Source organism: Triticum aestivum, chromosome 6D (genome assembly GCF_018294505.1).
Source record: "Triticum aestivum cultivar Chinese Spring chromosome 6D, IWGSC CS RefSeq v2.1, whole genome shotgun sequence".
NCBI classification, from domain to species: Eukaryota; Viridiplantae; Streptophyta; class Magnoliopsida; order Poales; family Poaceae; genus Triticum; species Triticum aestivum.
In genome coordinates this window covers 458,780,363-458,797,865 of record NC_057811.1, presented here as the reverse complement: position 1 = coordinate 458,797,865, position 17,503 = coordinate 458,780,363, and the positions used below count along the sequence as shown (strand labels likewise).

The 17,503-nt window shown below is 46.7% G+C and overlaps 1 protein-coding gene across 1 annotated transcript in view; it reads left to right on the top strand.

Annotated features, from left to right (window-relative positions):
• LOC123142700 (protein TSS-like) overlaps positions 1-15,139 on the top strand; it is a 43,858-nt gene extending 28,719 nt beyond the window's left edge. The window contains exons 3-4 of the mRNA XM_044561490.1: positions 13,112-14,795; positions 14,894-15,139. Coding sequence (XP_044417425.1) covers positions 13,112-14,768 — 1,657 coding nt within the window. The 3' untranslated portion in view covers positions 14,769-14,795; positions 14,894-15,139. The remainder of the gene's footprint in view (positions 1-13,111; positions 14,796-14,893) is intronic.
• Positions 15,140-17,503: the final 2,364 nt, after the last annotated feature.

The window sequence follows — 17,503 nt, the reverse complement described above, 5'->3', positions numbered from 1 at the left end:
CATGTGGATCATGTTGAGAATATGTTATGTGATAGCGATTTTATTGAATTTGCTTATGATCCCACATGTAATTATTATGAGAGAGGAAAATATGGTTGTAGGAATTTTCATGATAATAAATTACCTCTCGTTATGTTGAGATTGCTATTGTTTCTTTCCGCTTCCTTGCATATGCTAGTTTTCGCTTGCTATGATAATTTGTTTGCCTATAAGATGCCTATGCATAGGAAGTATGTTATACTTAGATGTGTTTGTCACGTGTTTCATGATGCTCTCTTCGTGTTTCAATTGCTATCTCTCATTTGAGCATCATCGAAATTATCAATGCCTAGCTAGGGGCGTTAAATGATAGCGCTTGTTGAGAGGCAACCCAATTTTATTTTTGTTCCTTGCTTTTTGTTACTGTTTAGTAATAAATAATTCATCTAGCCTCTGGTTAGATGTGGTTTTGTGTTTTAATTAGTGTTTGTGCCAAGTAAAACCTTTAGGATAACCTACGGTGTTAGTTAATTTGATCTTGCTGAAAAACAGAAACTTTTGCACGCACGAGATTAGTTTTCATAAATCACAGAAACGTGCTTTTCAGTTGATTCTTTTTTCAGAAGATTAATAAACAAATTACCCAGGACTTCCTAATTTGGTAGAATTTTTGGGGTTCCAGAAGTATTCGAAAGTTACAGATTTATACAGACTGTTCTGTTTTTGAAAGATTCTGTTTTTCGTGTGTTGTTTGCTTATTTTGATGAATCTAGGGCTAGTATCGGGGGGTATGAACCATAGAGAAGTTGGAATACAGTAGGTTTAACACCAATATAAATAAAGAATGAGTTCATTACAGTACCTTAAAGTGGTGGTTTGTTTTCTTATACTAACGGATCTCACGAGATTTTCTGTTGAGTTTTGTGTTGTGAAGTTTTCAAGTTTTTCGGTAATGATTTGATGGATTTTGGAACAAGGAGTGGCAAGAGCCTAAGCTTGGGGATGCCCAAGGCACCCCAAGGTAAAATTCAAGGACAACCAAAAGCCTAAGCTTGGGGATGCCCCAGAAGGCATCCCCTCTTTTGTCTTCATCTATCAGTAACTTTACTTGAGGCTATATTTTTATTCACCACATGATTTGTGTTTTGCTTAGAGCGTCTTGTATGATTTGAGTCTTTGCTTTTTAGTTTACCACAATCATCCTTGCTGTACACACCTTTTGAGAGAGACACACATGAATCCGAATTTATTAGAATACTCTATGTGCTTCACTTATATCTTTTGAGCTAGATAATTTTGCTCTAGTACTTCACTTATATCTTTTAGAGCACGGTGGTGGTTTTATTTTGTAGAAATTATTGATCTCTCATGCTTCACTTATATTATTTTGAGAGTCCTTTAGAATAGCATGGTAGTTTGCTTTGGCTATAAAATTATTCCTAATATGATAGGCATCCAAGATGGGTATAATAAAAACTTTCATAAAAAGTGCATTGAATACTATGAGAAGTTTGATGCTTGATGATCGTTTTGAGATATGAGGATGGTGATATTAGAGTCATGCTAGTAGAGTAGTTGTGAATTTGAGAAATACTTGTGTTGAGGTTTGCAAGTCCCGTAGCATGCACGTATGGTAACCGTTGTGTGATAAATTTGAAGCATGAGGTATTTCTTTGATTGTCATCCTTTGTGTGGAGGTCGGGATCGCGCGATGGTTAACTCCTACCAACCCTTCCCCTAGGGGCATGCATGTAGTACTTTGTTTTGCTGACTTGTAGATTTCTGCAATAAGTATGTGAGTTCATTATGACTAATGTTGAGTCCATGGATTATACGCACTCTCACCCTTCCATCATTGCTAGCCTCTTCGGTACCGTGCATTGCCCTTTCTCACCTTCAGAGTTGGTGCAAACTTCACCGGTGCATCCAAACCCCGTGATATGATACGCTCTATCACACATAAACCTCCTTATATCTTCCTCAAAACAGCCACCATACCTACCTATTATGGCATTTCCATATCCATTCCAAGATATATTGCCATGCAACTTTCCACCATTTCATTTATTATGACACGCTTTACCATTGTCATATTGCCTTGCATGATCATGTAGTTGACATCGTATTTGTGGCAAAGCCACCATGCATAATTTTTCATACATGTCACTCTTGATTCATTGCCCATCCCGGTACACTGCCGGAGGCACTCATATAGAGTCATATTTTGTTCTAGTATTGAGTTGTAATCATTGAGTTGTAAATAAATAGAAGTTTGATGATCATCATTAATAGAGCATTGTCCCAAATAAAAAAAGAGAAAAAAAGAAAGGCCAAAGAGAAAAAAAAGAAAGGCCCAAAATAAAAGGGACAATGCTACTATCCTTTTTTCCACACTTGTGCTTCTAAGTAGGATCATGATCTTTATGATAGAGAGTCTCTTGTTTTGTCACTTTCATATACTAGTGGGAATTTTTCATTATAGAACTTGGCTTGTATATTCCAACAATGGGCTTGCTCAAATGCCCTAGGTCTTAGTGAGCAAGCAAGTTGGATGCACACCCACTTAGTTTCTTTTGTTGAGCTTTCATACATTTATAGCTCTAGTGCATCCGTTGCATGGCAATCCCTACTCCTTGCATTGGCATCAATTGATGGGCATCTCCCTAGCCTGTTGATTAGCCGCGTCAATGTGAGACTTTCTCCTTTTTTGTCTTCTCCACACAACCCCCATCATTATATTCTATTCCACCCATAGTGCTATGTCCATGGCTCACGCTCATGTATTGCGTGAAAGTTGAAAAAGTTTGAAAAAATTAAAGTGTGAAACAATTGCTTGGCTGAAACCGGGGTTGTGCATGATTTGAGTATTTTGTGTGACGAAGATGGAGCATAGCCAAACTATATGATTTTGTAGGAATGAACTTTCTTTGGCCATGTTATTTTGAGAAGACATGATTACTTTGTTAGTATGCTTGAAGTATTATTACTCTTATGTCAATATTAAACTTTTGTCTTGAATCTTTCGAATCTGAACATTCATGCCACAATAAAGAGAATTACTTAGAAAATTATGTTTGGTAGCATTCCACATCAAAAATTCTGTTTTTATCATTTACCTACTTGAGGACGAACAGGAATTAAGCTTGGGGATGCTTGATACGTCTCCAACGTATCTATAATTTTTTATTGTTCCATGCTATTATATTATCTGTTTTGGATGTTTGATGGGCTTAATTATGCACTTTTAAATTATTTTTGGGACTAACCTATTAACCGGAGGCCCAGTGCAAATTGTTGTTTTTTGCCTATTTCAGTGTTTCGCAGAAAAGGAATATCAAATGGAGTCCACACAGAAGAAACCTTCGGGAGAATCGTTTTTGGAACAAACACAATCCAGGATACTTGGAGTGGACGTCAAGGAAGCAACGAGGTGGCCATGAGGTAGGAGGGTGTGCCCAGGGGGGTAGGCGCGCCCCCCACCCTCGTGGGCCCCTCGTGACTCCACCGACCTACTTCTTTCACCTGTATATACTCATATACCCCGAAAACATCCGAGAGCACCACGAAACCCTATTTCCACTGCTGTAACCTTCTGTACCTGTGAGATCCCATCTTGGGGCCTTTTCCGGCACTCCTCCGGAGGGGGAATCGATCACGGAGGGCTTCTATATCAACACCATAGCTTCTCCAATGATGTGTGAGTAGTTTACCACCGACCTTCGGGTCCATAGTTATTAGCTAGATGGCTTCTTCTCTCTCTTTGATTCTCAATACCAAGTTCTCCTCGATCCTCTTGGAGATCTATTCGATGTAATTCTTTTTGCAGTGTGTTTGTCGAGATCCGATGAATTGTGGGTTTATGATCAAGATTATCTATGAACAATATTTGATTCTTCTCTGAATTCTTATATGTATGATTTGATATCTTTGCAAGTCTCCTCGAATTATCAGTTTGGTTTGGCCTACTAGATTGATCTTTCTTGCAATGGGAGAAGTGCTTAGCTTTGGGTTCAATCTTGCGGTGTCCTTTCCTAGTGACAGCAGGGGCAGCAACGCACGTATTGTATTGTTGCCATCGAGGATAAAAACATGGGGTTTATATCATATTGCTTGAGTTTATCCCTCTACATCATGTCATCTTGCTTCATGCGTTACTCTGTTCTTATGAACTTAATACTCTAGATGCATGCTGGATAGCGGTCGATGTGTGGAGTAATAGTAGTAGATGCAGAATCGTTTCGATCTACTTGTAACGGACGTGATGCCTATATACATGATCATGCCTAGATATTCCCCATAACTATGCGCTTTTCTATCAATTGCTGGACAGTAATTTGTTCACCCACTGTAAGATATGCTATCTTGAGAGAAGCCACTAGTGAAACCTATGGCCCCGGGTCTCTTTTCTATCATATTATATCTCTTTTATTTATATCACATCTCGTTTACTACTTTGCAATCTTTACTTTTCAATCTATACAACAAAAATACCAAAAATATTTATCTTATTATCTCTATCAGATCTCACTTTTGCAAGTGGCCGTGAAGGGATTGACAACCCCTTTATCGCGTTGGTTGCAAGGTTCTTATTTGTTTGTGCAGGTACTAGGCGACTTGCGTGTAACCTCCTACTGGATTGATACCTTGGTTCTCAAAAACTGAGGGAAATACTTACGCTACTTTGCTGCATCACTCTTTCCTCTTCAAGGGAAAACCAACGCATGCTCAAGAGGTAGCACCGCTCTACATTCATCCTAGCGTTCTCAGCCGCCAGGCCTTCCTTAGCCTGTGCTATCTCCTGACGCAGCTTAGCAATATCCGCCTTATGCGGTTTCGCGTTGTCCGGAGTTACCTCTACCCCCATCAGAGTTGCTAGATCATTCAATAGATCTGTTAAAGCTTGAGCCGGCGGGCGAACTGAGCCGCTGACGCCTGCTGCCGTCACCGCCGCCGCACTGGAAGTCATGGCCGTGACGGCTGTCAAACCAAGAACCGGCTGGGTGCCAGCCATGAAAATCGCCACCCTGTTCGGCAGCTCATGGGGGTCCGGAATACTGTCGCCATCGGAACACTAAGCCGTTTGTCTTGTAGCTGATACATTGAGTTGGTCTCGCCCGTGGATGACTCACCATCATAGTAGATGGTCGTCTCACCACCAGACACGGAGCCTTCCAATTCAGCCCCGTGGATCCATCCAACGAAAGCACGCTTTACGGCGGGCTGAACCCGGGCGGGTCGTGCACACTGAGCCGTCTCGATGATGTCAGTGCAGGTGTCCGGCTCAGGGCCCGGTTCGCCGATCATGCCGATGAAGACGTGGATTCCGCCGAAGGGGACCCGGTATCCATACTCGATTGAGCCGGCCTCGGGGCCCCAGCCTGCGTCGTCGATGTAGAGCTTGACGCGATGACTCTTGGTCATCCGGCCCACAGCGTATCCCTTGAGCCCTTCGAAGCTGCCCTTCAAGAACTCAAACCACCGTGCGCAGGCCCCACGGTGGGCGCAACTGTCGTGGAATTGTCACGGCAGATGTCCTAGTGAAAGGACTTAGTTGTGGAACCATGGCGACGAGGTTAGCTTAAAGCGGTTAAACGGGACAAAGGACACGAGGAGTTTATACTGGTTCGGCCCCTTGCGGTGAAGGTAAAGGTCTAATCCAGTTTGAGGTGGTATTGCTAGGGTTTCGATTACTAGGGAGCGAATACGCTTTGCCTCGCTTTCGATCTGTTGTTTCTTGCCCTAAGCCGGTGCCGGGTCATCCCCTTATATACATGGGTTAACACCCTGCGGTCTACAGAGTCCCGGCCGGCTCATACAAACGTGTCCGGCTCGGTGACTTATCTTACATGCCTTACAATACAAGTTTACATATACATGGCGGTTTACACTTACGGGCCTTAAGCCGCCTTTAGGTTTGGGCCCCTTAACAGGATGTCTCATAAACCACTATCTTCAATATACTCTTGGCCTTCATTAAGATGAACCGCCATTGGGATAACCCGGCCCCTCCTGGGCGGGTCATATCCAATAGTCATATCCCCAACAAGTACCAAGAGAAACACATCCTTAATCGGATAGGATGCTTAAGGATATATCAGTACTAACAAAATAGACACGTCCTTAAACAATATGAACCAGCAATGCTAAAATAGACCATCTGATACCGAAACATATACAGACAGATGGTTGAGAAGCCAATTCTTAAACAAACTGTATGAGCATGTGATGACAAAACAAACCTATCCTTATACAAATACTATGAGCATGTAATGCCAAAGTAAACACACACGATGCCAAAACAGTAGAAGCGGGATAGGATGTAATGCCAAAATAAATCTACAGAATGCCAAAACAGTAGGATCCAAGTCATCTGCGCAACGAAGCAATGTGACCTATCCTCGAAGAGCCACAACTTATTTGCTGCAAGAGGAAGAACACTACCGGCCACCAACCAGCAAAACAAACCGTAACGACATCTCTGCGGAACAGGTGAAAATGGACCTAGGTAATCATCAGAATCGGGCAGGGAAGGGACCAGAACAATACCTTCTTCAACGGCACGCCGACGGCCAAGGTGACGGCAAGCGAAGCGCAGGGCCAATAAGTCACACCCTCGAACTACCTACAAGACGACTAATGAAAAAGGAAAAGAGGGGAAGTGAGGACCGGCAAGAAGAACGCCTCGAAGGAGGCAAGACGAGATCGCGAAAACCATCACCTAACCGACGACGAAGAGGAGAACACGGCGACGGCGGTGGCCAGATCCAAGAATGAAATAAGAGAAAGGAGGAAGTGAGTCCTACGAGGAGAGAAGCACACACCCTTCCACCCGTCCTATCTACCCCTCAGCCACCCACATGACGCCATGCACTGGGCTACCAGGTGAAATCCCCCTAGTGCCCTTGTCGCTACGCCCGAGCTCAAGCTCGGCGACGGCTGCCGCCGCGCTCACCAACGCGCCCACACGCCCGGGCTTGAGCTCGTCCATGGCCGCCGCTGCGCCCGGATCCTGAGTGCCCCTCGACCTCAACACCGGGTCCGTCACCGCCATGAGCTGCTCGACGCCGAGGGAGAGAGGACCGGGCAACTGCAGGAGCGGCAACCTGCGCTCCTCCCGGCGATGGGGACGCTCGAGCTCGACAGGGGAGCAGCGGCACTACCGTTGGCGGCCCCCCTTCCGAAGATGCAAGAGGCTTGGCGACAGGGGGACGGGGGGCGATGGGGAGGGAAGTGGGCGCGGGTGTAGGGTTTGCAGAGGAGAAAGAGAGGTGGTGCGGGAGGAAGAGGAGAGGAGGCGGCACGAGTGCGGGAGTAGCGACCGCTCTGTCACACCCATGTCGTTATTGGATATTTTCCAACCACGTGAAATGACGAAAGTGCCCTCGGCGGGGCACTGTAATTACGCGCGGTGGCACGAACGAGGCTGCACTATTCATTGCCACAGTTTCGGGTCCTCAATCGTACGGCCGAGGTCATTCGGTGGCTCGATCCGACGGCCCAGATTCCATCAAGGAAAAGAAACGGATGGCCGGATGTCACTAATTGTTGTGAGAGCACGGTTCTCCCCTAGGTTCTTGTTTCTGGATGGGAGGCAGAGAAGTAGAGGAGCATGTGTGACAACGAGCGGTACCATGTGGAGCATAAGGGCACGATAAGTGATGACTGGATGTGTAGGAGTGGGGATAGTCAAATATACGGTGGCGGATTGAAGAACACGTGGCAGGAACAAAGGCACCCGTTTGTGATGGCCAGGTTGTTGCTGGCCAAGTCAAGAGGAGCACGACGTTGCAGGTAGAGAGCAGAAGAACACGCAATTGAGACTGCAATTGAGAATGGCGTGACATGAACAACAGAGATCTAGCCTCCTCGGGTTAAAAATCACCTCACAGGATGCAATTGGGAATGGCGTGACATGAACAACAGAGATCTGGGCGGCGCGTTTTTCCTTTTTCTTTTCTAACATACACTGCACGGCACGTTGTTGACGCGACGCTCGCAGGAGGCGGCTGTTATTTGGATGAGCGCATGTCTTTTTTAAGCATCTCCGGCTATTGGCCCTTCAGGAGGCGCTAAAAATCGCCCCCTGAAAGCGCACCGGCGCAAACCGCGTGCTGGGGGCGTGATGTCCGCCAGTCGCGGCGCCCACTTTTTTAAACTAAAATCCGGCACAAACACGGCGCAAATTGAATCAAACTTCGGCGAGTTCATACATATTTAAAATATTTTTACAAAAAAAAAGCTACTAGGCCCGCCGTCTCCCTCGCCGCCCGCCGCCCTTGAAGCTCTACATGCCGAGGAGGCTGTAGAACTGCGTGTAGTCGCCGCCGTCGTCGTCGTCGTGGCCTCGAGCTGCTCGGCGTGCCGGCGACGGAAGTAGGGTTCCCACAGCGGGCTGTCGGGGACGTACCGTGGACCTTCCCTCGCCGCCCGCGGCGGAGAGGCGCGGATACGCGCGATCTCCGCACGCCGCGCCGCCCCGGTGGGCGGTGGTGGCACCGGGACCCCGCCGGCGCTGCTCCTCCACGCCCCGGGCACCCGCATGTCCGGCGGGACCGGGTACTCGGCCTCGTAGAGGAGCCGAGCTTCGTCCTCGTCAATGTGTCGGCGGCCGAAGCCGTTCGCCGCCGCGCCATCGCCTGGGAAGCGCTCGGCCATGGTTGAACTGGAGAAGGCGAGAGGAGAGGGGAGGAACGGCGGTGGAACGGGACGTCGGCGATGGAGAGTCTGTGCTTTACCGGCGCGCTGGGGGACGGCTTATATAGGCGGAGGCGCCGCGCGTACGCGTGCCCGCCGTGTGTACGCATGGCGGGCGAGGGACGCGCGGCGTCCCGTCTTCACTGCGCCGCCCGTGAGGCATCAATGGAGGAGGCTGACCGGCGCGGCAGCGCGCGGCAGCTTTGGCATTGATTCCGCCGCGGGAACCGAGGCGATGAGGACGAAGAAGCGGCAAGAAGAGCCGAATCGCTGCCAAGGAGGGCCCGCCGATTTTCGCGCCAAAAACGATTCGGCCGGCGCCCCTAAGCGCCCCCAGCGCGCCGGGTTCGGCCTGGGTCCGCCGGCGCCAATTTCGGCCCGAGCCGGTGAAAACTAGGCCCTTGGGGGCGCGACTGGGCCGATTTTTCAACGCCGACGGCCGAAAAATCGCGGGGGGGGGCTTGTTGGGGGCGCGGCTGGAGATGCTCTTAGTCTTTTTTTTTTGCAGGTGAATTGTTAGTCTAATCATACGAGCCAAATATGAAACTATATATAAGTGTTGATTACAAACTAGAAAAAACAGGTAGTAAGAAGCACCTTCTCATAGTATAATTTCAGTATCACACGGACACGGATTTGGTGAACATGGATGCGCGCGCATCCTTTATGAATAGTAAATTTGAAAAAAATGCTAGAAAAAATTTAAAAAATCTGAATTTATTTTTTAAATATACATAGTCAACCGGTATACTTGCATATGAAGTTTCACGAAGAAATCACATCCGTGGTAATCTGGGCAAAAATGACAAAATCGAAGCTAATCGAAGCTATATTAAAAAACATTGATTAATGAATAGTATGATCGCATTAATATTTTCTTCACTAAGAATATCATGGGTGTTAATACATCATGAAACTTCACACGTGAGTAGAATGATCGAAATTTCAGAAATTTTTAATTTTTTCTAATATTTTTTATGAATTTACTATTCACATGGGTGCGCGCGCACCCATGCTCACCTTTGTATTTTCGGTATCACACTCCCTATAGTATTGATTTTTTTTTTGCGGGGGTCCCTATATTATTGATGTAAGTATTGGTCAAGATTAACACAAAGAAACTGTTTGATCGAGGAATTCATTTTTTCTCGAAAAGGAGGGCTTACCCATGGGGTCACAATTAATCGATGCACATGACCATCAATAGAGGAATTTATGAAATCCTTGTGTTTACGGATTCCTCTTTTTTGTTAGAAAATTAGTGAAAATGTGTGTCCCGGTCAATAAAATGATAGACCCATACATCATGAAGAAGGTGCAATTTATTCAAACTCTAAATACATAAGATCAAATATGTGATTTCTTAGTTCCCACCTGTTGAATGATTTTCAATATTGATATTTTAATCATCTCGTCATTAGACGCCAGGCTGAACTAAAACTTGGCATGTTCATTCATCGGTAATGATGGTGTACGCGCATGCGGGCATACTTTGTCGCAATCATCTACTCCCTCCGTTCCTAAATATAAGTCTTTTTAGACATTTTAAATAAATTACAACATACGAATGTATGTAGACATATTTTAGAGTATAGATTCATTCATTTTACTTCGTATGTAGTCACTTGTTGCAATCTCTAAAAAGACTTATATTTGGGAACGGAGGGAGTAGATTGTCATAGCAGAGTTCACCGGGCCACTGTGTTGCACAACACCAACATGTGTGATGGGCACATGTATTCTTCACACACAACACTATCGGAGGACCATGGTAAGCCTTAGCTCCAATCCCGCCATCTATCTGGCGACCACCTGATATATCGAGAAACACAATAATGGGCATTTAGTTAAATGAATCATCATCATAACTCATGTGTTTGATGAGATTGTCAAGAACTCAAGATATTGGTCTATGTGACATACTACTAGGATAGATGTATATGTATACTTACAGTGCACGGAAAACACATGGCATCCGAGGAGCACAAAGAACATAATCGTTGCTAATTTGACATCCATGTTTGATCAGTGAGGCGGTTCTGTTTGACTGACGAGCACAATAGTATGCTCGAGTTAACACCTTACGCTTTTTATAGGCCAAATACATTAATTGCATACTTACTTGCAAATAACATTATGTTATATAAAGGCAAATCCTATGAATAGATAACAAGCTATTTAAAGCAATCGATTAATGTCTAATTAAAACTTGCTACAGAAGGATAACACACATTTCTTCTTGGCAGACGTATTAATTAACACACACCAAGAAGATAAGCATAAGGGGATAATAAAAATAAAAATAAAAATGTATTTACTTTATGTTGGCCATTAATTAGCTAATATCCAATTCTGAGCCCAGCTCATCTACACTCAATGAACAGTAAATTCGTAAATAATACTAGAAAAGTTCAAAAAATTCTGAATTTTTTTGTGGACAAAAATGACTGAGTGCGTGAGATGCGTGCCAAATTTTAAAGCATCTGGACATCTAAGTAGCTTTCAGCAAAAAAATCGGGTCCAAACAATGCACAAACAGTAAACTTTTTCATATACTCTGAATTTGTCTTTTTTGCTGAGAACTAATCAGACATCCAAATGCTGTGAAATTTGGCACGGACATCACGCACTTGGTCATCTTTCTCCACCAAAAAGTTGGAATTTTCTAAATGATTTTTAATTAGTCCTGGGCTCATCTGGGCCTTGGAGCCAAAACACCTCACTCATTAATTAGTTCATAAATTGAACAAAAACTTACTATATCACAAAAGATAGAAATGTGCAAGGCATTTATTATCTGACTGCTTCAACTCTCACTACTGCAGAACTGCTTATATGTGAAACATTTCCTTCCCAATACTTGTAATAAGGGCCCAGATTAATTCGGGAATACGCAAAGCTTGCTTATCATTGCATTGATATGAGAGGTTGAATGAGTACAGGAGGTGATACAACACATGGCACGGATGCAAAAGGCGTGAACATGGTGCCCCAAACTGGAGAGACATGAGACACTCGACCCAAAGAAAAACACGGCTGAACTCGCCAACCAGAGACACAATCCGACCAATAACTAGACGACCGACATCACCGAAGTCAGCACCGAGGACGCCGCGAGCAAACAAGACAACGCCTTCAGGAAGGAGAACGACACGAGACGTTACCGGCGTCCGATCTGGGAAGCCGGACCTAGAGTTTCCCCTGTTGCTTGAAGAGGGCCCCAGAAAGTGGCCATGGCAGTGCCTTCAAGAAGGGAACGACACCCGCAAGTGTCGCCAGTGCCAGCATAGAATGCGGGGATTGCTCCCTGGCCAAATTCCGAACAATCCCAAGCCGTCGGAGAACAAATCGGAGAAGAGGAAGTCGAGTATAGGGCGAAATTGCTACAGGAGGAAGGGGAGCCACGCCCGACGCCGAAGGAGGCACCGAGCGTCGCCGGACTTGCGAGCTCCGTTAGAGGGCGGGGTTGTGTGGCTGAGCGAAATGGAAGGCAACGAGATGTGACGGTGGGCGGAGCCCCGGACAAACCAGGATTTGGAAAGTGTAGATCAAGGCCACCGGGACCGGAGCAGCAGAGCACCGGCAAGCCTAGGAGCTGGAAGGGGACGCAGCTCCCGGAGCGAGCCAGAAACGGAGATGCGCCCGGATGGACGACCAACAAAGGGCACCGGCAGGGTGATGGTGCGGTGATGCCGAGGAGCCAACGAGCCAAGGAAGCCGGAAAGAGCGCAGCTTCCATGGTGTGCTGGATCCGAAGCCGCGTCGGCCGGCCATGGACGTAGGAAGGGGCACAAGTTCATAGTCGGCGTGCCGAAGCCGCCCCTACCGGGGGTGGGTGGGTGGTGAAGTTAACGCGCAACCAAACCTCCCGGCCCGCGCACTGTGGGAAGCAGCCGCCGCCGGGCACAAACCCACGCCTCCACGACCGCCATAGCGAGAGGCAGACCCGGAGCCGAGCAGGGGGTGAGGGTGGTGGGGGTCGATGGGAGGGGGTGGACGCAGCGGAGAAGGCACGGCGGCCGCCGCGGTGGCCGAACGGAGAGCGCCACATCCAGCCGGGCAAGGTCCCAGATCCCATCTAGGCCGGCAGAAGCCACCCGCGTGGGAGCCGCAGCCAGGGAGGCCACCAGCGCTCACGTCATCTAGCTTGGGCCAAACATACAAGTGATGGGTGTGCCTCCCCGCCCACCACTCGTAATTGAGTTACTAGTGTGGCGGGCATGTATGTGCAGCCGCCATAGGTATGGTTGGCCCATGGCTAAAATGGTTGAAAAAATACTAGTAGCAGATTTATTTGTTTGAGTTTGCCCACCACTAGTACTTAAGTTAACAAAATGATGGGCTCAGATTCCTGCCCGTCACTGGTACTTAAATTAAACAATGATGGGCTTAGATTCCTGCCCATCACAGGTAATTAAGTTAACAATGATGGGCTCAGATTCCTGCCCGCCACTGGTACGTACGCCAATAATTGTCCACTGTATATTGGATTTGCTCATCTTTTCTTCCTTACTTCTTCTCCCCCTCCAAGCTACAAAGGCAGAGTTCCATCCAACTCCTCCCCTCGAGTTTCACCTAATGAGACTGCAGCTCCTGTTGCTTCCAGCCCTCTTGCAAAGAAGTTGGCAAAGAGTTCGAGCTTCAATTCCAAAGCAGGTAATCCTGCTATCTCATCAAACAGTGGGGAGGATTCACCCAAACCTAAATCCATGGCAGCAAGCTTAGCCACCACCCCTGCAGCTGCCAAGGTGATGCCATCTGCAGCACCAATTGTCAGTCAAACAGTAAGGAAGTCACTGTCATACAAGGAAGTGGCAATAGCTGCACCAGGAACTCTTGCCAAAGCGTTGAATGATGTGCATACAAAGCAAAAGGATGCAACTGATCCAGCTGTAAATCTTGAAAGTGCCAAGGCTCCCAAAGAAAGCAATGTTCGCCCTTCTGAAGAGAAAAATGGGGCAATACAAGTGTCACCAAAGGATAATAATTTGCAAGTATCAAAAGCAACTGATGAGCACAAATCTCCCAGTTCTGATACTGAACAAGCCAATGGTTCGGTAGGATCAAATCAAGCTGAGAAGGCCTCAGATTCAGCAGAGACATCTACAGAGAAGAACCAATCACCAGCAGCACTAGCGGACCTCCCAAATGAAGAAGCAGCAACTTTGACTGAGGCAAATGATTCTTCCTCCAATGATGATGAAAGAGGTCCAGGAGAGGATAATCAAGAACAGCTGTCTAGTGGGGCCGAAAATGAGAAATCTTCACCATCTGGAAGTGAAAAGAATGATTCACCAGTAGAAGGTGCGAAAGAGACAGCCAGTAAACTTAATGCTGCCGCTGCTCCATTCAGTCCAGCCACCGTGCCAGCTTTTGGTTCAATGGTCGTACCAGGTTTCAGAGAACACGCGGGACTATTGCCATCGCCAGCCAATGTGCCCCCAATGCTGGCCATCCCTCTCCGTAAGCACCCTCACCAGTCTGCAACTGCAAGGGTCCCTTGTGGTCCACGTCTAGCCGGAGGGTTCAACAGATCAGGGCACCGAGTGCCTCGTAACAAGCCTGTGTTGCCGAGTGGTGAAGTTCTTCCAGAGGCAGCCACATCCCCTAAAGTGATGAATCCTCATGCAGCGGAGTTTGTGCCGGGTCAATCTCGTAGTCCTGATGGCCATCCATCATCTCCTAATGAACCTCTGGCATCGCCAGCTGGTATTCAAGCATCACAGGATGGGCTTCCATCATCTCCAGATAGTACTGTCGAGTCACCCAAGACTGCTTCCCCACAAGTGTCTGAAACTAGTGAGACTAGTCCTGAAGGAAATGATACATCTAGTGGAATTGATGTTGAAGCTGAGGCTGAGAGCAAGAACACAGAGGAGAAGAACAACCATGTGGAATGTGAGGACAGTGAAGTGAAGCCTGATGAAACTATAGTTTCTGGAGGTGCTGAAGTTGATGCAACAGCCCCAATAGATGCTCAATATGATGCTTCAGCCCCAAAATATGCTCCAGATGATTCAAGCGTGACTGAAAAGCCAAAGTCCTGGGCTGATTACAGTGATGGAGAAGTCGAGGCCGTTCAGGTTGCGAGCTGAGAAAAGGTGGTCTTCTCAGCCTCTCAGGTAGTTACAGGAAGTTTTATTCATACACAGATGAGCCCCTCTTACGGGAAATAAAAGCATGCGAATGCAAACTGACACGCTGCTGTTTTTGCTGAAAGGAGGAGATGCTGGTTTTCTCGTTAGAGAATTAGTTGCTTTCTGATCTATTTCATGGTTTCTAGTACCTATTTGTTTCTGCCGCCCTGCACGGCTGCACCGGTGCTATGGTATTGCAAGGGTTCGCATTGCCATGGAACTTTAAAGGTCTTCCGAATGTCCCAACTGCCATCATGGTGACCTTGTTTCAGCTTGCTTTGTCATTGCAAAGGAGCTTGGGAAGATCAGAGAGGTGGTAAACACCCCATCGTTCCCCCCATTTTGCTCAGAGTTTTTATTTCCTTTATCGATGAACTGGACACACTGCCGACTTGACCATCTTTGTATGTAGTTATTTCTTTTGAATTTTGATAAATTAGACTATTGTAAAGAAAATCAATACTTCCCTGAGCAGGAAGTTTGTATCAAGTGTCCCTGTAATCAGGTTGTTGCCTTTTTTTGGACAATTTTGCTTGTACAAGAATCCATGAGACGCCGATCCGTTTTGTGATTATTACTCGATTCGATTCTATTCGAAGAATAAACATGCCAGTGACACTCTGCTTCAACAACTAAAAGAAAAGGATAGCAGCATTGTGTCAATGAAAAAGGCCAGTTATGTTTTGTATAACAAGTGAGAGAAAAGGATGCCATCATTGAGTCTATCAAGAAGACCAATGGGTCTCTGCTGCAGCAGCTTGCTGAAAAAGATAGTGCCATTGGTTCTATAAAAATATCAATGGTGAGAAGAATAATATCATCAAAAAGCTCACAGAAAAGGGTGGGGTAATTCACTAAATATTGAATCTTCAATGACAATGCAGCTTCAGCATATAGTTACTGAGCTGGACATAACTCTTCTTAATGTGCAGAACATTTGCGTGTATCTTGACCAGAACACAGTTCTTGATACTGAATATCTGCAGTTCACTGGCACATATCCATAGGAGGATCCACAACCAAGTTTCCCTGATGATGAAGAGTTGCCATCCACGGGCTATGGAAGCCCTGAACATGTACCTTATATGAGGAGCTCTCTAGATGAGGAGATGTTTTTGACAGTGAGGACAAGTGCTCTGCGGAAGTCCCACGATGATCACTGATTCTACATTACCACCTCATCATCATGACTATCTGAATGATCGTTTGGTACTTCCAGTTCACCATCTTAGTATATGTAACCTCCGTGCACTTGCCTTCTGATGATATGCAATCGATGCCCTACTATGCAGCACCTCCTCCTACTAGACTTAATTATGTAAATACTGTTGAGTAAATAGGCAATTTCTCGATTAAATTAATCCACGAGTAAATCACTAGCATGGCATTGACACAAATAAACACATACTGATATTCAGTCAAGCTAGCACATACTACGCTAATTGCAGAAAGATCTACGTATAACGTTAGCATGGCTAAAATAGAAAACAGTAGGAGCAGGATAAACGAGTTATACCCTCCAGTAGGCCATGCAGAGGCCGTGGCTTTGGTGGCAGCAACGGCGTCCTCGGCGGCCTTCTTGTCGGCTTCAGCTTTTTGGGCGGCGGCACGTTCGGCGTCGGTGGACATGGTGATGATGAAGGCGACGCGGACGTAGAGGAAGTAGACGATCGGAAGTGAGCAGTCGCGTAATCGCTGCCCAAAAACCTATTCGCCCCTCACCCCGTACAGGAACCAGAAGGGCGTGGTTTCGGAGACCTGCTCTCCCGTCGACCGTGTACGGCTCGACTCACGTCCGAGTCCGTGATAGCCCACGATCCAACGTCTCAAATCGTGGCCCAGCTATCAGAGAACTCCCCGTTAGTGACTGGCAAAAATAAGCGCGTAAGTGTGAGCTCGGCTTGGCTCAATCCCGCAACCCGCGGCGCGTCGTGACGAGGCGTGGCGTGGCGAGGTGGGCGGCGGAGGAGGAGTGCGCGAGGGCCTCTTCTCTTCTCAAGCTTCAATAGCATATAGAAGAGAAACCCTTATAAGGAGGTCCAACTCCTCTTCCACTTCCGGGGTGGGACTAAACTTCCCACTACACCTACTGCCATATAACCCACATGGGCCCTTAGAGATTTTTCAGAAATTGCTATATGGGCCTAGAGCCCATCTCAAATTTCAGCAATCCCCCACCAGATCTCGAGGGCCCATTGTGTCCTCTGTTCCAATTACTGTTTCGAAGACCTGTTAAGGTTGAACTTCTCCTAGAGCAAGTAGATACACTCCTTCACAACTGAACAATGGACTATGCCTTGAATTGTCAGTTTGGCGTAAAGAAGTTTCACCACATGTCTTACTAGTACTAGGCTGCCGAAGGCTGACCCCTCGGGTGGAGCATATAAGTCACACTCCTGGCCTATTCATGAGCTTACTAGAGATCACCCCAATCTCATAGACTGTGACCAGCAGTCGGGCTCATATAGGTGTGTTCCTCCAAAGATCGCTCTGTAGGATAGCATCTTGCTTTCATAAGCTTTGGAACACATTAAGACAGTAGTCATCCTACCATACAGTATCGAGAGTATTGCATCTCCAACGGAGTGGGTTAGTATAGTTACTCTCCTCAGTTCACCACTGGCTTGTTTTCCCAGGTCCTACTTCACGGGATCTCCGATCACATAGGTTGGGTTACCACCATGGCAACTCAT